The sequence below is a fragment of the Barbus barbus genome (genome assembly GCF_936440315.1).
Source record: "Barbus barbus genome assembly, chromosome: 4".
Classification (NCBI taxonomy): Eukaryota; Metazoa; Chordata; class Actinopteri; order Cypriniformes; family Cyprinidae; genus Barbus; species Barbus barbus.
Genome location: NC_136732.1, coordinates 42,106,643 through 42,131,489, shown reverse-complemented (window position 1 = coordinate 42,131,489; position 24,847 = coordinate 42,106,643). Strand labels below are relative to the sequence as shown.

General features: G+C 37.9%; 2 protein-coding genes across 3 annotated transcripts; both read left to right on the top strand.

Moving 5' to 3' along the window:
- Window positions 1-568: 568 nt before the first annotated feature.
- On the top strand, window positions 569-11,857 carry fam234b (family with sequence similarity 234 member B). 2 transcript variants are annotated; one of them, XR_013783936.1, is made up of 14 exons: window positions 569-657; window positions 2,218-2,598; window positions 2,669-2,785; window positions 3,791-3,967; window positions 4,063-4,178; window positions 4,736-4,886; window positions 4,991-5,129; window positions 6,794-6,991; window positions 7,884-7,962; window positions 8,175-8,336; window positions 8,417-8,519; window positions 9,447-9,652; window positions 10,454-10,978; window positions 11,018-11,857. XR_013783936.1 is itself a non-coding variant. In XM_079411418.1 (13 exons), exons 1-13 carry the CDS (start codon window positions 621-623, stop codon window positions 10,454-10,456), a joined length of 1,869 nt encoding a protein of 622 aa, XP_079267544.1. In that variant the 5' UTR covers window positions 569-620; the 3' UTR covers window positions 10,457-11,857. The 2 variants fall into 2 exon arrangements, 1 of the variants encoding a protein (XP_079267544.1); XM_079411418.1 differs by having other exon boundaries at window positions 10,454-11,857.
- Window positions 11,858-13,575: 1,718 nt separating this feature from the next.
- smdt1a (single-pass membrane protein with aspartate-rich tail 1a) lies at window positions 13,576-23,205 on the top strand. Its single transcript, XM_079402421.1, has 3 exons — window positions 13,576-13,721; window positions 22,578-22,721; window positions 22,826-23,205. Exons 1-2 carry the CDS (start codon window positions 13,602-13,604, stop codon window positions 22,713-22,715), a joined length of 258 nt encoding a protein of 85 aa, XP_079258547.1. The 5' UTR covers window positions 13,576-13,601; the 3' UTR covers window positions 22,716-22,721; window positions 22,826-23,205.
- Window positions 23,206-24,847: the final 1,642 nt, after the last annotated feature.

Sequence of the window (24,847 nt, the reverse complement as noted above, 5' to 3'; positions counted from 1 at the left end):
ATGCTTAATCAAATTAAATGAATGTTTTTACAGAAGTCTCTCCTGCATTTATTTGACTTGATTCAGAATACATCAAAAGCAGTAATATTGTACAATGTTTTCACGATTTATAACAGCTGTTTTCTATGTGAATATGTGTTAAACTATATTTTATTTCTGTGATCAAAGCTGTATTTTCTTCAGAAATCACTCTATATGATGATTTGCTCTTTACAAACATTTCCTCATTAATTGTTTATATAAATCAGACTTCACCTCTTGGTTTCAGTTTGCATGTGTCTGAGGTGAAGTAGGTTTGTTTAATGTGGATTGACTTCTTTAATAAAAAACATTACAATCTTTACTGTTCAAACACTTTTGACTGGTAGTGTATTTGCGATTTTACCTTCAAATATTACATAAAAAGTCCCAGCATGAGAATATGTATTCAAGGCAGCTGTACAAAGTCCTTAACGCGTGTTTTTAACAAATAAACTGTGTTTGCTATTGTTTTGGATGTTCTGTATTGTAATGGATGAGTCTCTTTCCATCCTTCGCGACTACATTTCCCATGATGCACCTCTCCAGCGCTGTAGCGGCGGCACGCGCGTCGCGTCGCGTCGCTGATAACATCGCGCGCAATGGCTGCGTCTCTGTCCCGCGCTCTGAAATTACCGGGTGAGTCAGTAATTAATAGAGAATAACGGATGAAATGATGGACTGATGTTAGTAAGCGGCTGGGCGGGTCAGGGATGCGGCTTCGCTCCGTTATATATCTGCAATGCGTTTAAACGCTTCACGCGATCATGAGAGGGATCTTTTACATAATCATCACATATTTACTCGAGCGTTTATAGATGAACAGCATATCATAAGCAGAGCAATATCCGCTGGATGATATAATATGACGCTATATTCAGCTGTGCAGAATAATCATCAGTGCGCTAAACAGCACCGACAGAACTCCACGGTACATCGGTGCTGAACAGTACAGTACCGTACGGTAAACGGGAGGGTCACGTGATGCCGGGGTGCTATTTATTATTACAATTTTATATATTCATTCCAGTGATAATTGTAATGATAACTTTGAAGATAACTGTAAAAAACAATGACTGTAACAGTAACTGTAATGGCAACTTTAAAGATAACTGTAACAAAAATGAATGAGAACAATAACTGTAACAATGACAACAGCGATAAAACTAACTATAGTGATATAACTAAGAATAACTGTAACTGTAACAATAACTTTAAAGATAACAGGGTTACACTTTATTTGAAGGTGTCCTTGTTACAGTGTAATTATACATCTAAGTACTGAGTAATACTAACTATATGGTTAGGGTTTGGATTAGGGTTACTTGCATGTAATCATGCACCATGTATTGTTGTTATACTAGTAAATAAGGCAGTGTGAGGGAGAGACCTTATGTGCCCCGTCACTGCTCTACTGTGTCCGTGTTGGTTTGGCCTGAATGTGTTTGAGTGGGTGTGGCAGTAAGTGTGCTCAACAGAAACTGCTCGTTTTAGTGTGTACATTGCTAATGTTTGTGCAAGTTTGTTTTTCATTCGTCTGTTTCTTTCATTTGCATTATTATTTGTATTCATTTATTTAGACTCTTGTTTCTAAATCTCATGTATAAGTCATATAGTAAGTCAAGAGTTTATTTTATAGAAATGGTATGTTCCAATATGGGTGAGCTGGAAAAATGTGTATTTAAGATGGCCATCACTACTAGTACGGGGTGGACGGATAAAGAGCTTGTGAACGAGATTGTGCTGTGAAGCAAGTAACTCCAGCCTGAATTGGAGGGGAGTTACTGTTCTTAGCACCTAGCAGTTTAGACTGATGTTTTACAATCTGTGTTTTAAGCTCTTAAATCTATTTATTCACTCTAAACAAACTTTCTGGACGCCAACTTCGCTTGTGAACCTCCTTGTGGCTGCTCGGGTCGTAAACACAGCTTAAAGTGTAACCGATAACTGTAACAAAAAAATGAGAGCTTTAGTAATAACTAACAATGACCATAACAATAAATAATGATAACTGTAACAATAACTATAATGATAACTAACATTAACTATAACAGTTATAACAGTAACTATAATGATAACAGTAACTGTAACAATTACTATAGCAATAACTGTAATAGTAACTAACAATAACTTTACCTGCGCAATGATCATGTAACGCTGAGTTTGTTGACGTGTCTGTGTGTGTGTGTGTGTGTGTAGGTAAGAAGGGCTCGGATCTGGGCGAGTATGACCCGCTGACTCAGGCCGACAGCGAGGATGAGACAGAGGACGATGATCTGGTTCTGAATTATCCTCGTAATGGTCTGAATCCGGCGGTGGCCAATCTGAGGGGTGAGGAGGAGTTGGATGAGGAGGAGGAGCTGCGGGAGGAGGCGGGGCATGAGGCAGGGTCTGGGCGGAGTCAGGGCGGAGCCGCGGAGGAGAAGGCGGCGCAGGTGCGAGGGGTGATTCGATCTGCGGCATTTCTGCTGCCGCTGTCCTGCGCCGCTCTGCTGGTGCTGCTGTGTGCGTTTCTTATTCCCTGCCCACAGGGGGCGCTGCTCCAGACACAGTGGGAGAGGGAGCTTGGAGACACAGCAGGTGAGTGACGCTCCACCGCATGACCCCTGAAATAAACCTGCGGTGCGCCAACATGTGCTCTTCCTCGCAGGCGTGACCTCACCTCCCGTTGCATTGTGGGATGTGGATGGGGACGGAGTGGAGGACGTTTTGATTGGCGTTACGAACATCTCCAATAACAGTCAGCCAATGAACGCACAGAGTAAAGGTGAGCAAATCAAACCACTGCGAACGCAAAAGTTCAAGAGTTAATACGACTGCGACTTGATTAATTATGACTATAACAACAACTGTAACGATAACTATAGTGTTAACTGTAACAATTATAATGCTGACTGTTACAAGAACAATGATAACTTTGAAGATAACTGCAACAAACAATAAGCAACTATAACTGTAATGATTACTTTAATGATTACTGTAACTATAACTGTAATGATTACTGTAACTATAACTGTAATGATTACTGTAACTATAACTGTAATGATTACTGTAATGATTACTGTAACTATAACTGTAATGATTACTTTAATGATTACTGTAACTATAACTGTAATGATTACTGTAACTATAACTGTAATGATTACTGTAACAGTAACTGTAATGATTACTGTAACTATAACTGTAATGATTACTGTAATGATTACTGTAACTATAACTGTAATGATTACTGTAACAGTAACTGTAATGATTACTGTAACTATAACTGTAATGATTACTGTAATGATTACTGTAACTATAACTGTAATGATTACTGTAACAGTAACTGTAATGATTACTGTAACTGTAACTGTAATGATTACTGTAACTATAACTGTAATGATTACTGTAATGATTACTTTAACTATAACTGTAATGATTACTGTAATGATTACTTTAACTATAACTGTAATGATTACTGTAACAGTAACTGTAATGATAATTGTAAAAATGTTTTAATGAGAACTACAATATACATACACTATACACATCAACCACTCACACAGATACAGAAAGCCAGTATCTAACTAATAATAACAACTAACTATAACAGTAGCTGTAACAATAAATACACAATAAGTGCATTGTATCAAATTATTAATTTAAATGTAAGTACATAGTAGTTAAGGCCACCTAATATAAAGTGTGACCGAGTTTTGGCTTGTGTGTGTGTGTGTGTGTCTAATATGAGTGTGTGTTTAATCTGTGTGTGTGTGTGTGCGTGTGTGTTTAGAGTTCAGCGTGTGGGCTCTCAGCGGTGGCGGAGGGCAGCTGCTCTGGAGGAAGTCGCTCAGAGAGCCGCTGATCTCGGTTCAGTGTGGACTGCAGACAGGAAGTTCAGATCCGCTGCACTCGTCTGCCTGCGTCCTGATCAGCTCCGGTCACATGATCGCCATCAACGCATCCACAGGTCTCATACACACACACACACACACACACACACACACTCAGCTGAATGCATGTGTGTGTGTGTGTGTGTGTGTTTTAATCGCTGCTGTGTTTCAGGATTGATGTTGTGGACGACGGCTGTAAGAGACGTGGAGTCTCACGCTGTTCTTCTGCCGGATCTACAGGGAGACGCCTTTCCAGACCTGCTGATCGCAACACTGCCTGAGGACCAGGTGACCACCGCAACACACACACACACACACACACTACATTACTGAACATTATTGACTCTTTTAATTTTTTGTAATAGCTAAACCATCCTACATGCTTTAGGCCATACCTTGGACTTCATACTCACTCTTAGCCTGTCTATAATTGACACTGAAGTGATGGAATCCCTCATATCTGATCACTCTCCTATTGTGTTTATGATGTGTCTTCCTGAGATTCCCCAGATAACAGCTTCTGATACAAGACAAACTTGCATCTATTTACCACACTTGTCTTTAGAAAACACGGCGTCTCTTTTCACTGTTACGCCGATGACATGCAAATTTACTTGCCTTTGGCTAAGAATACAAAGTGTGCCATTGATACCCTATCTGCATGTCTTGATGATGTCAAATCATGTCTCTCCAAAAATTGTATTTTCTTAAATACAGATAAAACCCAAGTTATTGTCTTCAGGCCCTCAGAACATAGGCCACACACACATATATAATCACACACATGCACTCATATACACACACACACTCACACACACTTGCTGATGATCTGCGTCTGTGCTCAGGTGTCTGATCTGGCTCTGGTCCTGATCTCTGGTCGCTCGGGCGCTCTGATTGGCCGGCCAGTGAACTTTAACCTCACGGCTCAGGGGAAGCTGATTGGTCCACTGCTGCACGAGACACAGACAGGAGCCTATTACGTGCTGTTCGGACTGGGTGAGTGTGTGTGTATGTGTGTGTGTTTATATATGTGTGTGAGTGCGTGTGTGTGTGTGTTTATTTGTGAGTGTGTGTATTTATATCTGTGTGTGTGTGTCCAGGTACGGTGGAGGCTGTCTCTCTCTCCTTCATCTTCAGTAGAGCGACGGGTCAGACGCCTGCGTCTCGAGTTAGTCTGAAGGAGCCCAGCTGGGAGCGTATGAGGAAGAGCAACTCGTCTTCACTCATTCACATCAGCAGGTGCTGCACACACACACACACACACACACACACACGTTTGTTTCTGTGAAGTGTAGGGACTTTCCATAGACTTCTATTACTTTTATACTGACCAAACAATATTTTCTATCCCCTAACCCTAAACCTACCCCTTACAGAAAACCTGTTTGCATTCTTACACTTTCAGATAAACATCATTTACTATTTAAAAAAAAAAAATTCCCTCATGGGCACCTCAGGCCGGTCAAGTACACACACAAGTCAAGTCAAGTGACTGTTATTTTTATAGCGCTTTTTACAATGCAGATTAGAATAGTGTGTCGAAATAGTGAGTCTTTCTCCTCTGGCCAGACAAAACCAGCAGTTTAAATCTAGACTAAAGCAGAATCAGATTGTGCAAAGGACTCATCTGGTTCCTGTGGTCTTGTCCTGATGGCCGTCTTGGAGACAGGGTCTTCACTGGGGGTCAGTCTCTGGGCTCATCTAGGTGTCCTGGCTGTAGAGGTCATCTCTAGGTGCTGATCCACCGTCTGATCTGGATACAGTCTGGATCTGGGTGGCTACGGTGACTTCAGAATAAGAAAGAAACAGACTAATATTAGCGTAGATGCCATTCTTCTTATGATGTAACGAGTACATCATGTGTTATGAGGAGGGTTCCCGGTTCCGGTTGATCTAATTAATGCAGCCTAACGATCCTTTAACGGATTTGAATAATAGAAGTGTATTAGTGTATTATGTGTAAACCAGGTTAAAGAGATGGGTCTTTAATCTAGATTTAAACTGACAGAGTGTGTCTGCTTCCCGAACAGTGTTAGGTAGATTGTTCCAGAGTTTGGGAGCTAAATAGGAAAAGGATCTGCCGCCTGCAGTTGATTTTGATATTCTAGGTATTATCAAACGGCCAGAGTTTTGAGAACGCAGCAGACGTGAAGGACTATAATGTGATTAGAGCTCGCTCAAGTACTGAGGAGCTAAGCCATTCAGGGCTTTATAAGTAATTAACAAGATTTTATAATCTATACGATGTTTAATAGGGAGCCAGTGCAGTGTTGACAGAACCGGGCTAATATGGCCGTATTTCCTGGTTCTAGTAAGGACTCTAGCTGCTGTATTTTGGACCAGCTGGAATTTGTTGATCAAGCGTGCAGAACATCCACCCAATAAAGCATTACAATAACCTAACCTTGAGGTCATAAACGCATGAATTAACATTTCTGCATTTGACGTTGAGAGCATAGGTCATAATTTCGATATGGTTTTAAGATGGAAAAACGCAGTTTTACAGATGCTAGAAACATGTTTTCGAAGGAAAGATTGCTATCAAAAAGTATGCCTAGGTTCCTAACTGATGACGAAGAATTTACAGAGTAGCCATCAAGTGTTAGACAGTGATATAAATTATTACATGCAGAGGATTTAGGTCCGACCTCTGTTTTTTCCAGAATTTAGCAGTATGTTTCAAATTGGTATGTTTCGTTGGACCGCAAATAAATATAGAGCTGAGTATCATCAGCATAACAGTGAAAGCTAACACTGTGTTTCCTGATGATATCTCCCAAGGGTAACATGTAAAACATGAAAAGTAAGGGGCCTAGTACTGAGCCTTGAGGTACTCCATACTGCACTTGTGATTGGTATGATACATGTGTTTCTGACTCTCTCTCTCTGTGTGTGTATGTCAGCATCTCTGAGCAGGTGGAGTTCCTGCTGTCTCTGGTGGTGGGCTCGTGTCAGCGTCTCAGGAATCTGGACGGAGTGTCGGCACTGAACTGCAGTCGCAGTGACTGGATTGTGCTGAGTGACTCTAGCAGACGTCTGTCTGTGCTGAGAGCCAGTGACACTCAGCCCGTCTGGAGCCTTGACGTCGCCTCCATACACACGTGTGTACTCACACACACACACACTCCAGCTCAGCAGCGCCTCCACACCTTTTTGTTGTTTGCTTCAAATTATTTTTATATTTTCCATTTTAATTTATTTGAGTTTTAGCAATTTTGTTGTGCAGTTTTGCAGTTTTTTATTTGATTTAGTTTTAATTTTAATATTTTAATTTTAATTTTAGTTATTTATATTTTTGGACATTTTTACTGTTTTTTTAATTATTTAGTTTTTATTATATTTTCCATTTAATTTTTTTTTTTATTTTAGTAAAAGTTTTCTGTTGTGATTTTGTATTAATAGTTGAAATAATTTGTTTATTGATTTATTGTTTTCATTTTAATTTGAGTTAAAGCTTTAGTAATGCCTTTGCGTGTTTTTAGTAATATTTTTAATACATTTTAATTTGAACATTTTCTGGGTTCATTTTAATTTGAGTTAGTTTCAGTAATATCTTTGCACATTTTTAGTAATATTTTAAAATATTTTTTATTTTCATATTTTTCATTTACATTTTAACTTGAATTAAAGTTTGTCATTTCATTGAGCATTTTTGCCATTTCGATGAATTTAAAAAAATTGTTATTTACATATTTTCTATTATCATTTTTACTTCAGTTAAAGTTTTAGTAATTATACTGTATTTTTTTGGTAATTTTTGTTTTCTTTTTTATTAAATATGTTTTATTAAATACTATTTAGTTTCTGTTTCAGTTTTAATTGTTATTTTAGCATTTCAATTTAAACTGAACAAAAATGAGAAATGAAGAGTAATTTTATATTTAAATTTTTTTTTGTTTTGTTTTTAATTTAATGGTTTTAGTTATTTTCTATAACAAGAATAATCCCACTAGCAGGTTACGAGTTGAAAACGCAGTTTGTGTGTGTTTGCAGTCATCCAGCGGTGGGTCACTTTAACGATGATGGCGTTCCTGATCTGCTCATTCATCAGTCGGCCAATGGCGTGAGGAAGGTGTGAATATCATTAGCATCTCATTATGTAATTGGGTGGGTGTGGCATCTCAGTATCATCTTATTATGCATCTCATTAGCATATCATTATACGGTTAAGTGGGCGTGTATCTCATTATCATATCATTATCTGGTTGGGTGGGTGTGGTTTCTCATTATCATATCATTATACGTTTGGGTGGGCGTGGTGCTCAGTGTCCATGTGACCCGCAGGTGCAGATCGTGGACGGCGCGCAGGGGCGGAGCCTGTGGGAGGCAGAGTTTGTGTGTCCTCGTCTGGCGGTGGAGGATTCGTCAGTCCTGACAGCCTCCGGCCAATCGGTGTTCCTCTTCTGGGCGGGAGATCCGCTGGCGCAGCCGCAGAATGTCTCCAAGGCAACGCCCCTCTGCAGATCACATGACCGGCGCATGCGCTCAGTGCAGCGTCTCATTGGCTGTGTGTTTGTGTCCCGCAGGCGGTAGAGCCGGTCCTCCGTAAGCTTTTCCTGCTCCACCCGAACTTTCCCACAATCCTCCTGGAGCTCAGCAGCACCACAGACACCATCCTCAGTGCCGCCGGTGAGCCACACTCACACTGGCTGAGTGTTTGTGTTTGTAAAGGGGGCTTTTATTTTGACACAGATGCACCTTTGAATATTTAATAAACATCTCTTTACATGAACCAGTTTCTAATCATTTTAGTAAATATGATCTAAAATAGACTTATTCACCAGATTACTGATTGCACTGTTGGTTACAGTGTTTACTTTATTTTTTATTCATCTTTTTCAACAATTAATACATTTTTTTCAATAATTTCATTTTTTCAAATTTTTCAAAACTATAAAAGAGGATTGATAACATAATCATTGATCTGTTTATTTTACAGATTTATTTTTAAATTTAGAAATGTTGGAATGTAGTTTTTAAACTAATTAAATTAAAACAATTTCTAAATAACAAAATAAATGTAAATTTTCTCTGTCTTGTAAGCATGACATATGTATTTGCTTTCTTTAAATAAAGTTTAAAAAAATTTTTTTTATCAAATTTGATTAATTTCCAGATGATTTACTTCTAATTATTTAGTAAATATTCTATTAAATAAACAGATTTCCTGTTGAATGCAATGTTTACTTTCTTTTTATTTGAGTGTTTTGACAGTTTCTTTAAACTAATCAAGAAGATCCTATCTAAAATATCACTTTACTAATTTATTTTTAAATTCATAAAATTTCAATTGATTTACGAAAATTTCAAATTATTTTAGTAAATATTTTTTAAATATTTTTTTATTATTATTAATTTTACATAAATATATATTTATATAAAAAATGTAAATTTCAAGGCTTGTGGCATGATTATTTATTTCTTATTTATTGATATCTTTTAAATTATTTGACATAAATATATTAAAGTAAATCTTAATTTCACAGCTTGTGGCATGCAGTTTGTATTTATTTGTTGGTATTTCACATACATGCGTGTGTGTGTGTGTGTTTGTAGTGAGCTACCAGGCGCAGCAGAAGGACGCGTCCTACATCAGCGTGTCGTCTCGTCCCTCGGCCGGCCGCGCTCTCGGCGCTCAGATGCTGCAGACGCTCGGTCTGAGAGCGGCCACCACAGACGCCAGGATCCTGCGGCTCACAGACGCAGATAAACCCAGCGTTTTCCAGCTGCGCAAGTTCTTCAGACGCCTGGCCTTCAGACAGGTGCAGCAGATACACACAAACACACCCCAAATCTGACGAAACACACTCATTCTCAGCCTTTGACTCTGTTTTCAACTCATAGCACACACAGTTTCCTCTGTAACACACAAACATAATACAGAAAAAAATAAGTAGTTTGCTTTCGATCTTACTTTGGTGTTTAATGTGCCAATCAGTCTTGAACAGAAATGTGCACAGGAGGTTTTGAATAACTGCGTGTATCTGTGTCCCTGGAGCACAAAAGCAGTCATCAGTAGCACAGGTATATCTGTAGCAATAGACAACAATACATTGTATGGATCAAAATTATACATTTCTCTTTTATGACAAAAATCATTAGGATATTACGTAAAGATTATGTTCCATGAAGATATTTAGTACATTTCCTACCGTAAATATATCAAAACTTCATTTTTGATTAGTAATATGCATTGCTAAGAACTTCATTTGAACAACTTTAAAGGAGATTTTCTCAATATTTAGATTTTTTTGCTCCCTCAGATTCCAGATTTTCTAATAGTTGTATCTCAGACAAATATTGTCCTATCATAACAAACCATACATCAATGGAAAGATTATTTATTCAGATAAAATGGACCCTTATGACTGGTTTTGTGCTCCAGGGTCACATATGATATACCCAAAACTGAAATATCATGGCAAAGGTGTTTGGTTTTGAGATGTGTTTGTGATATTTTGAATGCAGCGCTTCGTTTTGTAAGAGGTTTGTTGTGTGTGAGGTTGTTTTGATCGTGTGTGTGAGGTTGATATGCGCTGTAATGTGTGTGTGTTTCTCTGCAGTGATGTCTCGACTCGTCTTCACTCCGGGCTCAAGCGCTGCAGACGACACACCGGTTAAACAGAAGCAGTCCTCCACTCATTAATGAACATCACGGCTCTGACTGTGGGCTTGCTGTAGATAGCCCTGACTCTGTACAGTGTGTGAGTGTGTGTGAGTGTGAGTGTGTGTGTGTGTGTGTGTGTGTGTGTGTGTGTGTGTGTGTGTGTGTGTGTGTGTGTGTGTGCATGTTTATGTGGTTTATGAGGACACAAATGTGTATAATGACATGGGTATGACAGAGGTATTACAATATGAAGGTGGTTTATGAGGACACTGCCTATGTCCCCGTAATTCAAAAGGCTTAAAAAACATACTAAATGGTGTTTTTTTGAAAATCTAAAAATGCACAAAGTCTCCTGTGAGGGCTAAGTTTAGGTGTAGGGTTGGTGTAGGGCAATAGCACATACAGTTTGTTCAGTATAAAAACCATTACGCCTATGGAGAGTCCCCATAAACCACAAAAACCAACATGTGTGTGTGTGTGTGTGTGTGTGTGTGTGAGTGTGTGTGTGTGTGTGTGTGAGTGTGTGTGTGTGTGTGTGTGTGTGTGTGTGTGTGTGTGTGTGTGTGTGTGTGTGTGTGTGTGTGTGTGTGCTACCACACGCTGCAGGATACTTAGAGAGGAAACTCTGAAACAAGAACTAGGGAGAGTCAATGCATTCACTGCCTCTGTGTGAATAATATCATGTGATCCATCAAAACACAGGCGTCATTTACTCAGAGCCCGGTCACGTGATCAGATCACAAAAATTAAAACGACTGATTGCTCGTAATCAGACTACAGTTATTGTTTTATGGATTGCATGAGTGCATGTTATTCACACAATGGCAATAATTTATTCATAATTTATTCTTTGATTGATTCTCCTCTTTTCCTGTCTTGTATATCCTGCTGCTTATATTGAGTCAGAAAGTGTCAGAGATCAGCGTTTGAGCTCTGCGTTCACAAACCAGTTCAGCTTTATCCAGTGTTGTGCACCAACTACTGATCAACTGCTGCAGTTTTAATTGAATGATCTCTGTGTTATTGAACCATGTGTTTCTGTCTTTGGAAGGTTTTCTTTCAAACACATTCAAATGCGTCTGATCCTCTCTCACCTAATATCTTTTTATTATATTATACACTTATTTTAATCATGCAGGATCACATTAATTGCATGGCTCTCTGACACTAGTTACTGGTCACATGACATGATGCCTTTTTTACCAAGTTTTTATTTTGAATGATTTTAAAATGATTTATTTTAATTTACCAGTTTTATGATTTCATTATTTATGAGCTTTTCATGAACTCATAAACCCCCAGCAGAAACCTTGATGTAATATAATGTTTAATGTTGTTGATAAAAACAAATGCAACACATTTTCTGGCTCTTTGTATTCTTATATCAATATGTTACAAGATTAAATCAATGTGATGATATTAGCTGAAATGTGTAACGCAACAGAGTATGTTACTAACTACAGTCTAATGTCATGTGATTTGGACTAATATTAATTAGCTACATGTACTTACTATATGGTTAGCTTTAGGGTTACTTGCATGTAATTATGCATCATTTATTGTTATTATAATAGTAAGTACATGTAACAAGGACACCTGAAAGTAAAGTGTAACCCAACATGCATGTAATTGTTATCAGTGTTACTAAGAAAGATATGTAATTAAATCACAGTTACTTATGAAAAGAGGGTTACATCTGAATATTTTCACACATGCACAGATTCGATCGATTTCTTTCCCAAATTGCATCGACTGCTTTAAAATATGCGACAGCAATGTTTCCGGACGTGCTTATTCCATATCTGGGTTTATGTATTTGCTTTATCTTTAATATGAACTGTTGTTGAAGCCACTGTTTCTGTCATACGCAAAGATTTGATTCAGCGCATGATTTTAAATCAGTGTTTAACCTCAGAATGATCTCGAAGTACAAAGAGGAGCTAAAGTTTGATTTTGTGGTGACTGTGCTTTAAAATGAAATGATTATAATCTTATTTTGTATTTTGAGAAGTCTGAGTAACTGTAAGGTTAACCTGGCCTGCTTTATTACATGGACTTACTATTATAACAACAATTAATAATGCATAATTACATGCAAGTAAACCCAAACCATAGAGTAAGTGCATGTAGCTAATTAATATTACTCAGTTCATTAATATTACTTTAATCTATAATTACACTGGAACAAGGACACCGCAAAATAAAGTGTAACCTAATAAAGTATACTTTACCTGCTGGTTACACTAAATAGAATAACATCTGTAACATTACATTCACTGCATGAGATGAATTATAGACATATTCATTTATATATATATAGGAGAATACAGTGAAAGTCGGTGCTGTTTGTTTATGAAGGAGAGTGAATGATGACAGAAAGAAGAGCTAACCTGAGCTCTTCCGGTGTGTGTGTGTGTGTGTGTGTGTGTGAGAGAGTGTGTGAGAGAGAGAGAGTGTGTGTGTGTGTGTGTGTGTGTGTGTGTGTGTGTGTGAGAGAGAGTGTGTGAGAGAGTGTGTGTGTGTGTGTGTGTGTGTGTGAGAGAGAGTGTGTGAGAGAGTGTGTGTGTGTGTGTGTGTGAGAGAGTGTGTGTGTGTGTGTGTGTGTGGTTATGGTCAGGGCTTATATATAGAGCACACACACACTCTCTCACACACACACACACACACACACACACACACACTCTCTCTCTCTCTCACACACACACACACACACACACACACACACATACATACACACACACACTCTCTCACATACACACACACACACACACACACACTCTCACACACACACTCTCTCACATACACACACACACACACACACACACACACACACACACACACACACACACTCTCACACACACACTCTCTCACATACACACACACACACACACACACACACACACTCTCACACACACACTCTCTCACATACACACACACACACACACACACACACACACACACACACACACACACACACACACACACACACACACTCTCACATACACACACACACACACACACTCTCTCACATACACACACACACACACACACACACACACACACACACACTCTCACACACACAGAGAGAGAGAGAGAGCTCGGGGATGATGGCGGCGGTGTCGGTTGTTCGCCGGTTCGTGTCTCTCTCGGTTAGGCTCGGGTCTCTTCAGCACCGGACCGCAGTGAGCACCACCAGCGGCGCTATTCTGCCCAAACCCAAGAAAGTGCGTGAGTAAACCTATCAATGAATCAATCAATCAATCAATCACACAGACAGAGATCGGCTCGTGCAGTAACACAGTAACAGCAGCACTCTGACAGGAATATAAGCATGTGTGTGTGACAGTATTAGAGTAATATCTGTGTTTATTATCCTTCATATAGTGTGTATCTGAAGACCCGTTCATAGCAGAAAGCATTACTAATAATAACTATAACCGCGGTCTGTTTATTATCAGAGCAGCTGCTGGTCTCTGTCTCTTTAAATGCGCTGCAGAGCAGGACGGACTCTGATTGGCTGCCTGTGTTTGTATCCTTCATCAGCCGGAGCGAAAAAAGTGCATTAATGTGGATTACGACAAAAAATAATAAACCCGGCGTGTGTAATTGCGTTCTACAGACATAACACATATAACACCAGATGCTGTGGTTCACATCAACAGCACTGCAAATTAATTCTTATTATTATTATGTTTAAGTAGAAAATACTAGACAGAAATATTTTCAATAAGGAGGTTCAACCAACTCTGAGTTTAAACTTGAACTCAGAGTTGACTTACTCTGAGACAGGAAACTCTGAGTTTTCGGTTACAAAACAGCTGAACTGAGTTAGTTTACTCAACTCTGAGTAGGTTGACTCTGAGTTAAGCTCGTGCACCATGACTATGAAAAGTCATGATCAGCGGAGCGCCGAAATTACGATTCACCATGGCAACAGCTCCCGCCAAAAAGACATCAGCATGCGTACTTCCGTCAATGCATAACTTTAATTCTTAATAACTGCCAATAACTTAATAACTTTTATAATATCAGAGGTGAAAACTATAAATTATTGAACTAAAATGCATTTTAATGGTATCTCATGATCACAAAAAAAAAGAAAGAAAAAGACAGAAAAAGAAACAAGAACGTGGCAGCAGCTAAAAATGAAGTATAAAAACACAATTAAATCAAGGTAAAGCTTTAAACATGAAAGGTTCATGGGTGTTGGCTACATGACTTTTGACATTAAATATAATTCAGTGTCTATTTCAATGCGCTGCAGCTTTTTTCACATAATTAAATATTCTCTAATCCAACCTGTTACATTTCTTAATTACAGTAATAAATTAACTACTGACTTGTCGACAGCAAGAAGGCAGAGGCTCCCAAAAAGGGGGGAGAACCTGCACCTGCACCACTGACAGATGAAGAGGAGATGGTCAAGTATTGGAAGATTTCTAAAATCCTAAAGTAACTTATAAAAATAACTTTTTCTTTTGTATTAGGAAATAAAGATGACCAAAAAATTGTGACTAATTTGTTTATTTAACAGCTGTGGTGGTGGTTATGGCTTATACTACCCTTCCATCTGGCATCCTTCCATTCCATACAGTAATGGGTTTTATTTTCAGAAGGGGTGATGGTGGAGCTGTGCTTGTCATCAGTGCATCCAAGCTTCCACACTGGAAGTCCTGAAGGAAATTCGGATTATTGGGTTACTTCCAGACGTCACAGAATGATGTTATCAAGTGAACATCATTTATCAGATCAGCCTCATTTAAACCCATTTTTATACCACTGACTTACAGTCCTGTGAAACCCCTCTTTGACGGATTTGTGCCCAGGAAAAAATTCTCAGAATGAGTGTGAGAGGGATGCACACTTTCCTTAGAATCTGCATACAGTGGACTTATAATGTGCTCTGCATCTCCCATGTTTTAAAGTGCATTTTTCTTATTTTGCAAATTATCTTCCAATAGGGTAAGAAATTAAAAGTATTCTTGTTTCCGTTTGCATTAAGATTATTTTTCTTACCCTATGGCGGACAATTTTACTTGTTTTATGTAAAAGGCACTTAAAAGGAAAATCCCACAGGAAAAAAGACTAAATATAGACAATTATATAAGATGCATATTAAGAATTTTTTTATATTTGTACTTGAAATAAGACAAAAATACTTGGTAAGAAAATCTATTTTGCAGCGTGAATGAATGAATAAGGTATTTAAACTTCGCTAACACTATAAAAAGGGGGAGGAGACCGAAAGAAACTCTGGGTTTGCCGAAGAAAACCTGCTCCCGACCAGGTTAGGTTCACAGAGTAAGTTACTACGGTAACTGACTCGGAATATAAGTTACCTCTCTTTCAGAAACGGGCTTGACTTACCCTGCTTTCTCGGGTTTGACAAACCTCCCATTTTGAAACCGAAAACCCAGAGTTTCCCTGATTTCAGGGTTAACATACTCAGAGTTTTCACTTAACCTCCTTTCTGAAACGGGCCCCAGACCTCTGTTGTGTGTGTCTTGTTTCCACGTGCTCCCTGTGTTTTCATGCCCATATTTGGTTTGTTTCCTGTCCTTGTCTGATGTAATCATTAGTTTAATGGTGTCTAGCGTGTCTGTTAATGTACCTGTGTATTTATAGTCCTGTCTGTGTAGTGTCTGGTCTACTCGTTACTTCCTGGTGTTTGCCTTGCCTTGCCTTGTCCTGTGCTGATGTCTGAAGTAAAGACTGTTGTTTGAGTTTACCTCCTCGTATGCGTGTTCCTTGTTCCTCCCTGCTGTGTGCACCGTGACAAATATCTCACAAGGCATCCAAATAAAATAAAAAATAACTAAAATTAAATTTGGGTATACAATTTACTTTTCAGATATAATATGCAAAACAACAATACGGAGAAAAATACAGCCAAAATATCAATACTCAAAAAACAAAAAACCAGCATATATTATATGCACAGACACTTTCCAATTAATTTGAACTCTTTGGCAAATACAATTGTATCTTTACATTTTTTCTTTTACTATTAATACATTGAAGAGAATCCATATATGAATGAAAATCGATCATAAAAACCTTTAAAAAGGTTTAGAATTGTTCCTTTACTTTTATGAATATGAAATTAGCCAAATAAAATCATAATATTCAACAAAGTCAACAGGTACACTTTTTGATTCACAATATATTAAACATGTTTTGAGGTCAGATCATAGCTAGAACCAGTGTTTTCTTGGACAAAGATAAGTCTCCCCAAAACTTCTTTGGATGGTCACTTTCATAAAAAAAGGAGTACCAATATTTCTGGATGATCTAAACAAAATGAACAGTTCTCATCAATCTCCATAATTTTTTGACAAAGTATAATTACTAACGTAAATATCATGAAGTATTCCCTAAGTTTATTAGATATACAAAATCAAAAAGGAAGCTTTTTCCACATAATATAAAATATAAAATAACAGTCTAAAAGTTTATTTGTACACTTTTTACTTTGAATGTCTGCTCTGTTTAAATAAAGTGCAGGTTCAGTTGTATGAATATTACATGACAACATATGACTTCTCATCAGCATCAGTAGGATTGCTTTCATTACACAATTATATTATTTATATTTATTAGGAAATGACCGTTTGTTCATGACATTTTCATAAGAAAACAAATGGGCTGATTGGTATAAAATATCAGATAAGAAATAAATGCCTTTATCCATCCCACTTTGTAAATAAAGGGATTTTGGGTTGACTGTAATATAAGCATTATTCCACAGGATTTGTTCATGCGGAGAGAAACTGTGTTCATAGCACAACCTCCGAGCCTAAGCGCTTGTTCAGAGAAACTGGACAGTAATGTAATCACATAATAAACAGAAACGCAATCCTCCAGCCTTTTTCAAGATATTATATGGTATAAAGGATCATATTGAATCTGATTTCAGTAGACAGTTTCTAAGCCATTTTACTTTAAAAGTATCATTTAAATTAAAAATCCAAAAGTTCAAATCTACCTTCATTTCTTGACCCTTGAAGAAATTTCTTTCTTAAATGATGTTTATTCCTCCAAACAAATTGAATAAACAAATCATAATTTTTTTTACAGATGTCTTGAACAAAGAGGTAATGTCAGATGAATCTACACTGTAAAAAATGACCGTGATTTTAACGGTAAAAACCTGTGATAAATGCTACTGTTAAATGGTTAACGTAAGCTCCCCTAATATACACGCTGAAAAACTGTAATAGACATTTCAGACAATTTTACGGTAAAATACCGGTTTTGGTAAGAATGGAAGGGAAAACCTGTAAATTAACGTTTGCTGAAAATGTAGATGAGTTTGTTTCTTCATCAGATCAGGGCCCCGTTTCAATAAGGAGGTTCAACCAACTCTGAGTTTGAACTTGAACTCTGAGTTGACTTACTCTGAGATGGGAAACTCTGAGTTTAAACTTGAACTCTGAGTTGACTTACTCTGAGATGGGAAACTCTTGAGTTTAAACTTGAACTCTTGAGTTGACTTGCCCTGAGATGGGAAACTCTGAGTTTAAACTTGGACTCTTGAGTTGACTTGCCCTGAGATGGGAAACTCTGAGTTTAAACTTGGACTCTTGAGTTGACTTGCCCTGAGATGGGAAACTCTGAGTTTAAACTTGGACTCTTGAGTTGACTTGCCCTGAGATGGGAAACTCTGAGTTTAAACTTGAACTCTGAGTTGACTTACTCTGAGATGGGAAACTCTGAGTTTAAACTTGAACTCTGAGTTGACTTACTCTGAGATGGGAAACTCTGAGTTTAAACTTGAACTCTGAGTTGACTTACTCTGAGATGGGAAACTCTGAGTTTAAACTTGGACTCTTGAGTTGACTTGCCCTGAGATGGGAAACTCTGAGTTTAAACTTGGACTCTTGAGTTGACTTGCCCTGAGATGGGAAACTCTGAGTTTAAACTTGAACTCTGAGTTGACTTACTCTGAGATGGGAAACTCTGAGTTTAAACTTGAACTCTGAGTTGACTTACTCTGAGATGGGAAACTCTGAGTTTAAACTTGAACTCTTGAGTTGACTTGCCCTGAGATGGGAAACTCTGAGTTTAAACTTGGACTCTTGAGTTGACTTGCCCTGAGATGGGAAACTCTGAGTTTAAACTTGGACTCTTGAGTTGACTTGCCCTGAGATGGGAAACTCTGAGTTTAAACTTGAACTCTGAGTTGACTTACTCTGAGATGGGAAACTCTGAGTTTAAACTTGAACTCTGAGTTGACTTACTCTGAGATGGGAAACTCTGAGTTTAAACTTGAACTCTGAGTTGACTTACTCTGAGATGGGAAACTCTGAGTTTAAACTTGGACTCTTGAGTTGACTTGCCCTGAGATGGGAAACTCTGAGTTTAAACTTGGACTCTTGAGTTGACTTGCCCTGAGATGGGAAACTCTGAGTTTAAACTTGAACTCTGAGTTGACTTACTCTGAGATGGGAAACTCTGAGTTTAAACTTGAACTCTGAGTTGACTTACTCTGAGATGGGAAACTCTGAGTTTAAACTTGAACTCTTGAGTTGACTTGCCCTGAGATGGGAAACTCTGAGTTTAAACTTGAACTCTTGAGTTGACTTGCCCTGAGATGGGAAACTCTGAGTTTAAATTTGAACTCTTGAGTTGACTTACCCTGAGATGGGAAACTCTGAGTTTAAACTTGAACTCTTGAGTTGACTTACCCTGAGATGGGAAACTCTGAGTTTAAACTTGAACTCTGAGTTGACTTGCCCTGAGATGGGAAACTCTGAGTTTAAACTTGAACTCTGAGTTGACTTACTCTGAGATGGGAAACTCTGAGTTTAAACTTGAACTCTTGAGTTGACTTGCCCTGAGATGGACTCTTGAGTTGACTTGCCCTGAGATGGGAAACTCTGAGTTTAAACTTGGACTCTTGAGTTGACTTGCCCTGAGATGGGAAACTCTGAGTTTAAACTTGAACTCTGAGTTGACTTGCCCTGAGATGGGAAACTCTGAGTTTAAACTTGAACTCTGAGTTGACTTACTCTGAGATGGGAAACTCTGAGTTTAAACTTGAACTCTTGAGTTGACTTGCCCTGAGATGGGAAACTCTGAGTTTAAACTTGGACTCTTGAGTTGACTTGCCCTGAGATGGGAAACTGAGTTTAAACTTGGACTCTTGAGTTGACTTGCCCTGAGATGGGAAACTCTGAGTTTAAACTTGAACTCTTGAGTTGACTTGCCCTGAGATGGGAAACTCTGAGTTTAAACTTGAACTCTGAGTTGACTTACTCTGAGATGGGAAACTCTGAGTTTAAACTTGAACTCTGAGTTGACTTACTCTGAGATGGGAAACTCTGAGTTTAAACTTGAACTCTGAGTTGACTTACTCTGAGATGGGAAACTCTGAGTTTAAACTTGAACTCTTGAGTTGACTTGCCCTGAGATGGGAAACTCTGAGTTTAAACTTGGACTCTTGAGTTGACTTGCCCTGAGATGGGAAACTCTGAGTTTAAACTTGGACTCTTGAGTTGACTTGCCCTGAGATGGGAAACTCTGAGTTTAAACTTGGACTCTGAGTTGACTTGCCCTGAGATGGGAAACTCTGAGTTTAAACTTGAACTCTGAGTTGACTTACCCTGAGATGGGAAACTCTGAGTTTAAATTTGAACTCTGAGTTGACTTACCCTGAGATGGGAAACTCTGAGTTTAAACTTGAACTCTGAGTTGACTTACCCTGAGATGGGAAACTCTGAGTTTAAACTTGAACTCTGAGTTGACTTACCCTGAGATGGGAAACTCTGAGTTTTCGGTTCCAGAACAGCTGAACTGAGTTAGTTTACTCAACTCTGAGTAGGTTGACTCTGAGTTAAGCGTGAGTAATATGACTATGAAAAGTCATGATCAGTGGAGCGCCGAAATTATGATTCACCATGGCAACAGCTCCCGCCAAAAAGACGTCAGCGTGTGTACTTCCATCAATGCGTTACATTAATTCTTAATAACTGTTATAATATCAGAGGTGAAAACTGTAAATTATTGAACTAATATTCATTTTAATGGTATCTCATGGCCACAAAAAAAGGAAAAAGACAGAAAAAGACACAAGAACGTGGCAGCAGCTAACAATGAAGTATAAAAACACAATTCAATCACAGTAAAGCTTTAAACATGAAAGGTTCATGGGTGTAGCCTAAATGACTTTACAGACATTTGACATTAAATATCATTCAGTGTCTATTTCAATGCGCTGCAGCTTTTTCCACATAGTCTAACACTCTTTTCACAAAATTAAATATTCTCTAATCCAACCTGTTACATTTCTTAATTAGAGTAATAAAATTAACTACTGACTTGTTGACAGCAAGAAAGCCGAGGGAGAACCTGCAGCAGCACCACTGACAGATGAAGAGGAGGTGCTCAAGTGGTGGAAGATTTCTAAAATACAAAATTAAAAAGAATAACTGTTGCTTTTGTTTTAGGAAATAAAGATGACCAAAAAATTGTGAATAATTTGTTTATTTAACAGCTGTGGTGGTGGTTACGGCTCGTACTACCCCTCCATCTGCATCCTTCCATACAGTAATCAGTTTCAGAAGGAGTGATGGAGGGGATACGCTTGCCATCAATGCATCCACCCACACTGGAAATCCTGAAGGAAATTCTGATTATTGGGTTACTTCCACAGGTCACAGAAAGATGTTATCAAGTGAACATCATTTATCAGATTAGCCTCATTTAAACCCATTGCTACACCACTGACCTACAGTCCTCTTTGATGGATTTGTTCAGGAGAAAACTCAGAAAGAGTGTGAGAGCGATGCACACTTTCCTTAAAATCTGCATACAGGACTTATAATGTGCTCTGCATCTCCCATGTTTTAAAGAAAACTACCATTTAAAATGGTACCGCTCAAATAAATATGCACATAAATACGGTGTAAAAAAATTATAAAAACATAAATAATAGGCTATAAGGTATTTAGTCTTGTTTCAATGAAGGGAAAAAAAATATTTAACATTTTAATTTATTTTCCAAATTATCTGGTAAATGGGGTAAGAAATTAAAATAGCCTATTCTTGTTTCCGTTTGCATTAAGATTATTTTTCTTGCCCTATGGAGAACAATTTTATATTTTAACAAGACTAAATATCTAGATCATTTTTCATCTATAGAAAATGCATCTTAACTTAAGAATTTTTAAACGTTTGTAAATTAAATAAGACAAAAATACTCAGTAAGAAAAGCTATTTTGCAGCGTGAATGAACGAATGCAGTATTAAAACATCGCTAACATTTTACAAAGGGGGAGGAGATGGAAAGAAAGTCAGGGTTTACCAAAGAAAACCTGCTCCCGACCAGGGGTTTCCCAAAAGCATCGTTAGCTAATTATGGTGGTAATTCCCATTGAACTCTATTGGTAACGACAGAACTTGCGACCATAGTTGCTTTTGGGAAACGCACCCCAGGTTAGGTTCACAGAGTAAGTTACCACGGTAACTGACTCTGAACATAAGTTACCTCTCTTTCAGAAACGGGCTTGACTTACCCTGCTTTAACAAACCTCCCATTTTGAGACGGAAAACCCAGAGTTTCCCTGATTTCAGGGTGAACATACTCCAAGTTTTCACTTAACCTCCTTTCTGAAACGGGCCCCAGGAGAAGTGAATGGGTGCCGTCAGAATGAGTCCAAACAGCTGATAAAAACATCACAATAATCCACATCACTCCAGTCCATCAGTTAACATCTGGAGAAGTGAAAAAGCGCATCTCCTGTTGTCTCTTACATCAAAATCCAGCCCCATATTAGTTTAGAGCTGTTTTGTCTTGTAAACGCTGCTTGATCTGTGCAGATTTCTCTCCTGATTCAGACCAGAACACTTTTTCACTGGAGGAAGAGTTATTATGGACTCCATGGTAATTTAGTTAAAAACGTCTTAATGCTGGATTTGTTTCAGCTTTTATCTTCTCCAGATGTTAACTGATGGACTGGAGTGCTGTGGATTGTTGTGATGTTTTTATCAGCTGTTTGGACTCTCATTCTGACGGCACCCATTCACTGCAGAGGATAGGGGATGAGCGATGTCTCCAGATCTGTTGTTGTTGTTCTCAGACGGCGTTCGGTCTGGTGAGGATCATGATGGTCGTGGCTCCGTTCCTGTACGTCGGGACTCTGATCAGTAAGAACTTCGCAGCTCTGCTGGAGGAGCATGATATATTCGTGCCTGAGGATGACGATGATGATGACTGAGCACAGGTCAGTGGTGTAACCTACGAGTGTGTGTGTGACCTGTGTGTCTGTGTGTGTATAAGTGTGTGTGTGTGTGTGTCAGACTCTCACGCTGGTGTGTGTTTCCACAGATGCCGCTGATTCACTCTGTAAACTCAAGCGCTGGAGGAGTCCCTGTGTTTTCACGCCTTCAGTTCTGTTCGTCTGTGCATTACTGTGTATTTATGAAGATTCATTAAGAGCTGAACTCTTGATTCTGAGTGTTGATGACTGATCTATAATAAAGAATATAAATCCTACCATCCAAAAGCTTGACGTCACTGTGATTCTTTTACTTTAATTCTTAAAATCAACTCTTCTATTCAGCAATGATGCATTAAATTGATCAAAAGTGACAGTAAAGACATTTATAATGTTACAAAAGATTCTGTTTCAAATAAATGCTGTTCTTTTGTTCTTTCTATTCATCTGTGAATCCTGAAAAATAAAAAATAAAATGTACCACAGTTTCAACAAAAATATTGTGCAGCACAACTGTGTTCAACATTGATAATATTCAGAGATGTTTGTTGATCAGTAAATCAGTATATTATTATGATTTCTGAAGATCATGTGACACTGAAGACTGGAGTAATGATGCTGGAAATACAGCTGCAGATCACAGAAATACATTACAGTTTAACACATATTCACATAGAAAACAGCTGCTTTAAATTGTAATATTTCACTGTTTTTACAGTATTTTTGATCAAATAAATGCATGAACAGAATGAGACTCTTTCAGAAACACTAAAAAACACCAAGCACCAAAACAGCACTGAAATAACATATAAGCATTTATATTCATAATGCACTGATCAGTCTGTTGAACTGACGGATATGAGCCGATATAACCATGATATCAAAGACACACGCAGACCGGAGAGAGATTCAGCATCAGTGTACATGTACAGTCCAGAAGCAGAAAGTCACAACACAATATAGACTGTGTTTCTGATTAAATAAAGCAGTAATTGATGTCATAAAATAATGAGTATATTTTGATTTAAAGGTCAGAAGCTATAGCTTACATGAAAAGAAAAAAACATGACACTTGTAAATTAAATATTTTTTATATACTGATTTATTCATTAATGTGTAATATGATTTTTTTTTTTAATCATAAGCTCTAAAAGATTTTCAGAATTTTTACAACTCTTTTGCTTTAGACAATCTACAAATGTTAAATCTTAAAATAAAATGTTAGGGTTTACACTGCATATTTCTGGGGGGAAATGCAGCGATTGATATATAGTTTTTTTATAGTTATTTTCAAAGCTTCATTGTACTGTCAAAAAACCTTCATTGTTGTTTATTTAATTCTAACAAATAAGGTGTTGTTAAAAACTAACCAAAATTTAAAAAAGAGAGACGTGGTGTTGTTTCCAAACAAAAGGAAATATATCGGTATCAGCCAAAATGAGTTGAAAAATATCGGCATAGTGGATATTTCCAAAAATCCAATATTGTGCATCCCCTAATTATTCGTATATTTTATTTATTAATATTGTTTGTTTGTTTGTTTTTTACCTCTCTGTCTGTCTGGTCTTATAATATCTTGAAGTGACTATTAGGGTTTTACATAAAATCATCAACAAGTGTCAATTAGGTACCTTTATTATTTTTTTATGACATTTGAAATTGTAGCAAAAATAGCGGTGTTCTAACAACAGTTATCAGCAGAATACATTAATGAATGACAATGGACATTGAACATAAATAAATGCTTAAGGACGTAAAACTACATATAACGTAAAATAGTGTACTGAAGACCAAGCTCCAGTAAAATATCTTCACAATCCTCTATGATGCCTTTAAGTTAATCGTTATCTGTGTTTTGTTGTGACTGAAGAGCAGTTTCTCTCTGCAGATGATGGGGTTGTAGGATGTGACGGCATCTGAAATGCACAACTGAGTTTAGATATGTCTCCTTTCATTTGTTTATGTGAAAACAGTTGTTTACGAAGGCCAAAAGTAGTATGTGAGCACTTCAGTTCAAACCAAGAGTGGTCGGGCTTTTTCCAGCAATAATGGCAACTAAATGTTTCTGGTAACTGCTGATCAGTCCTGCACAATAACTCATTTCTGAGTGCAGAACAGTGTAAACTCTGTGA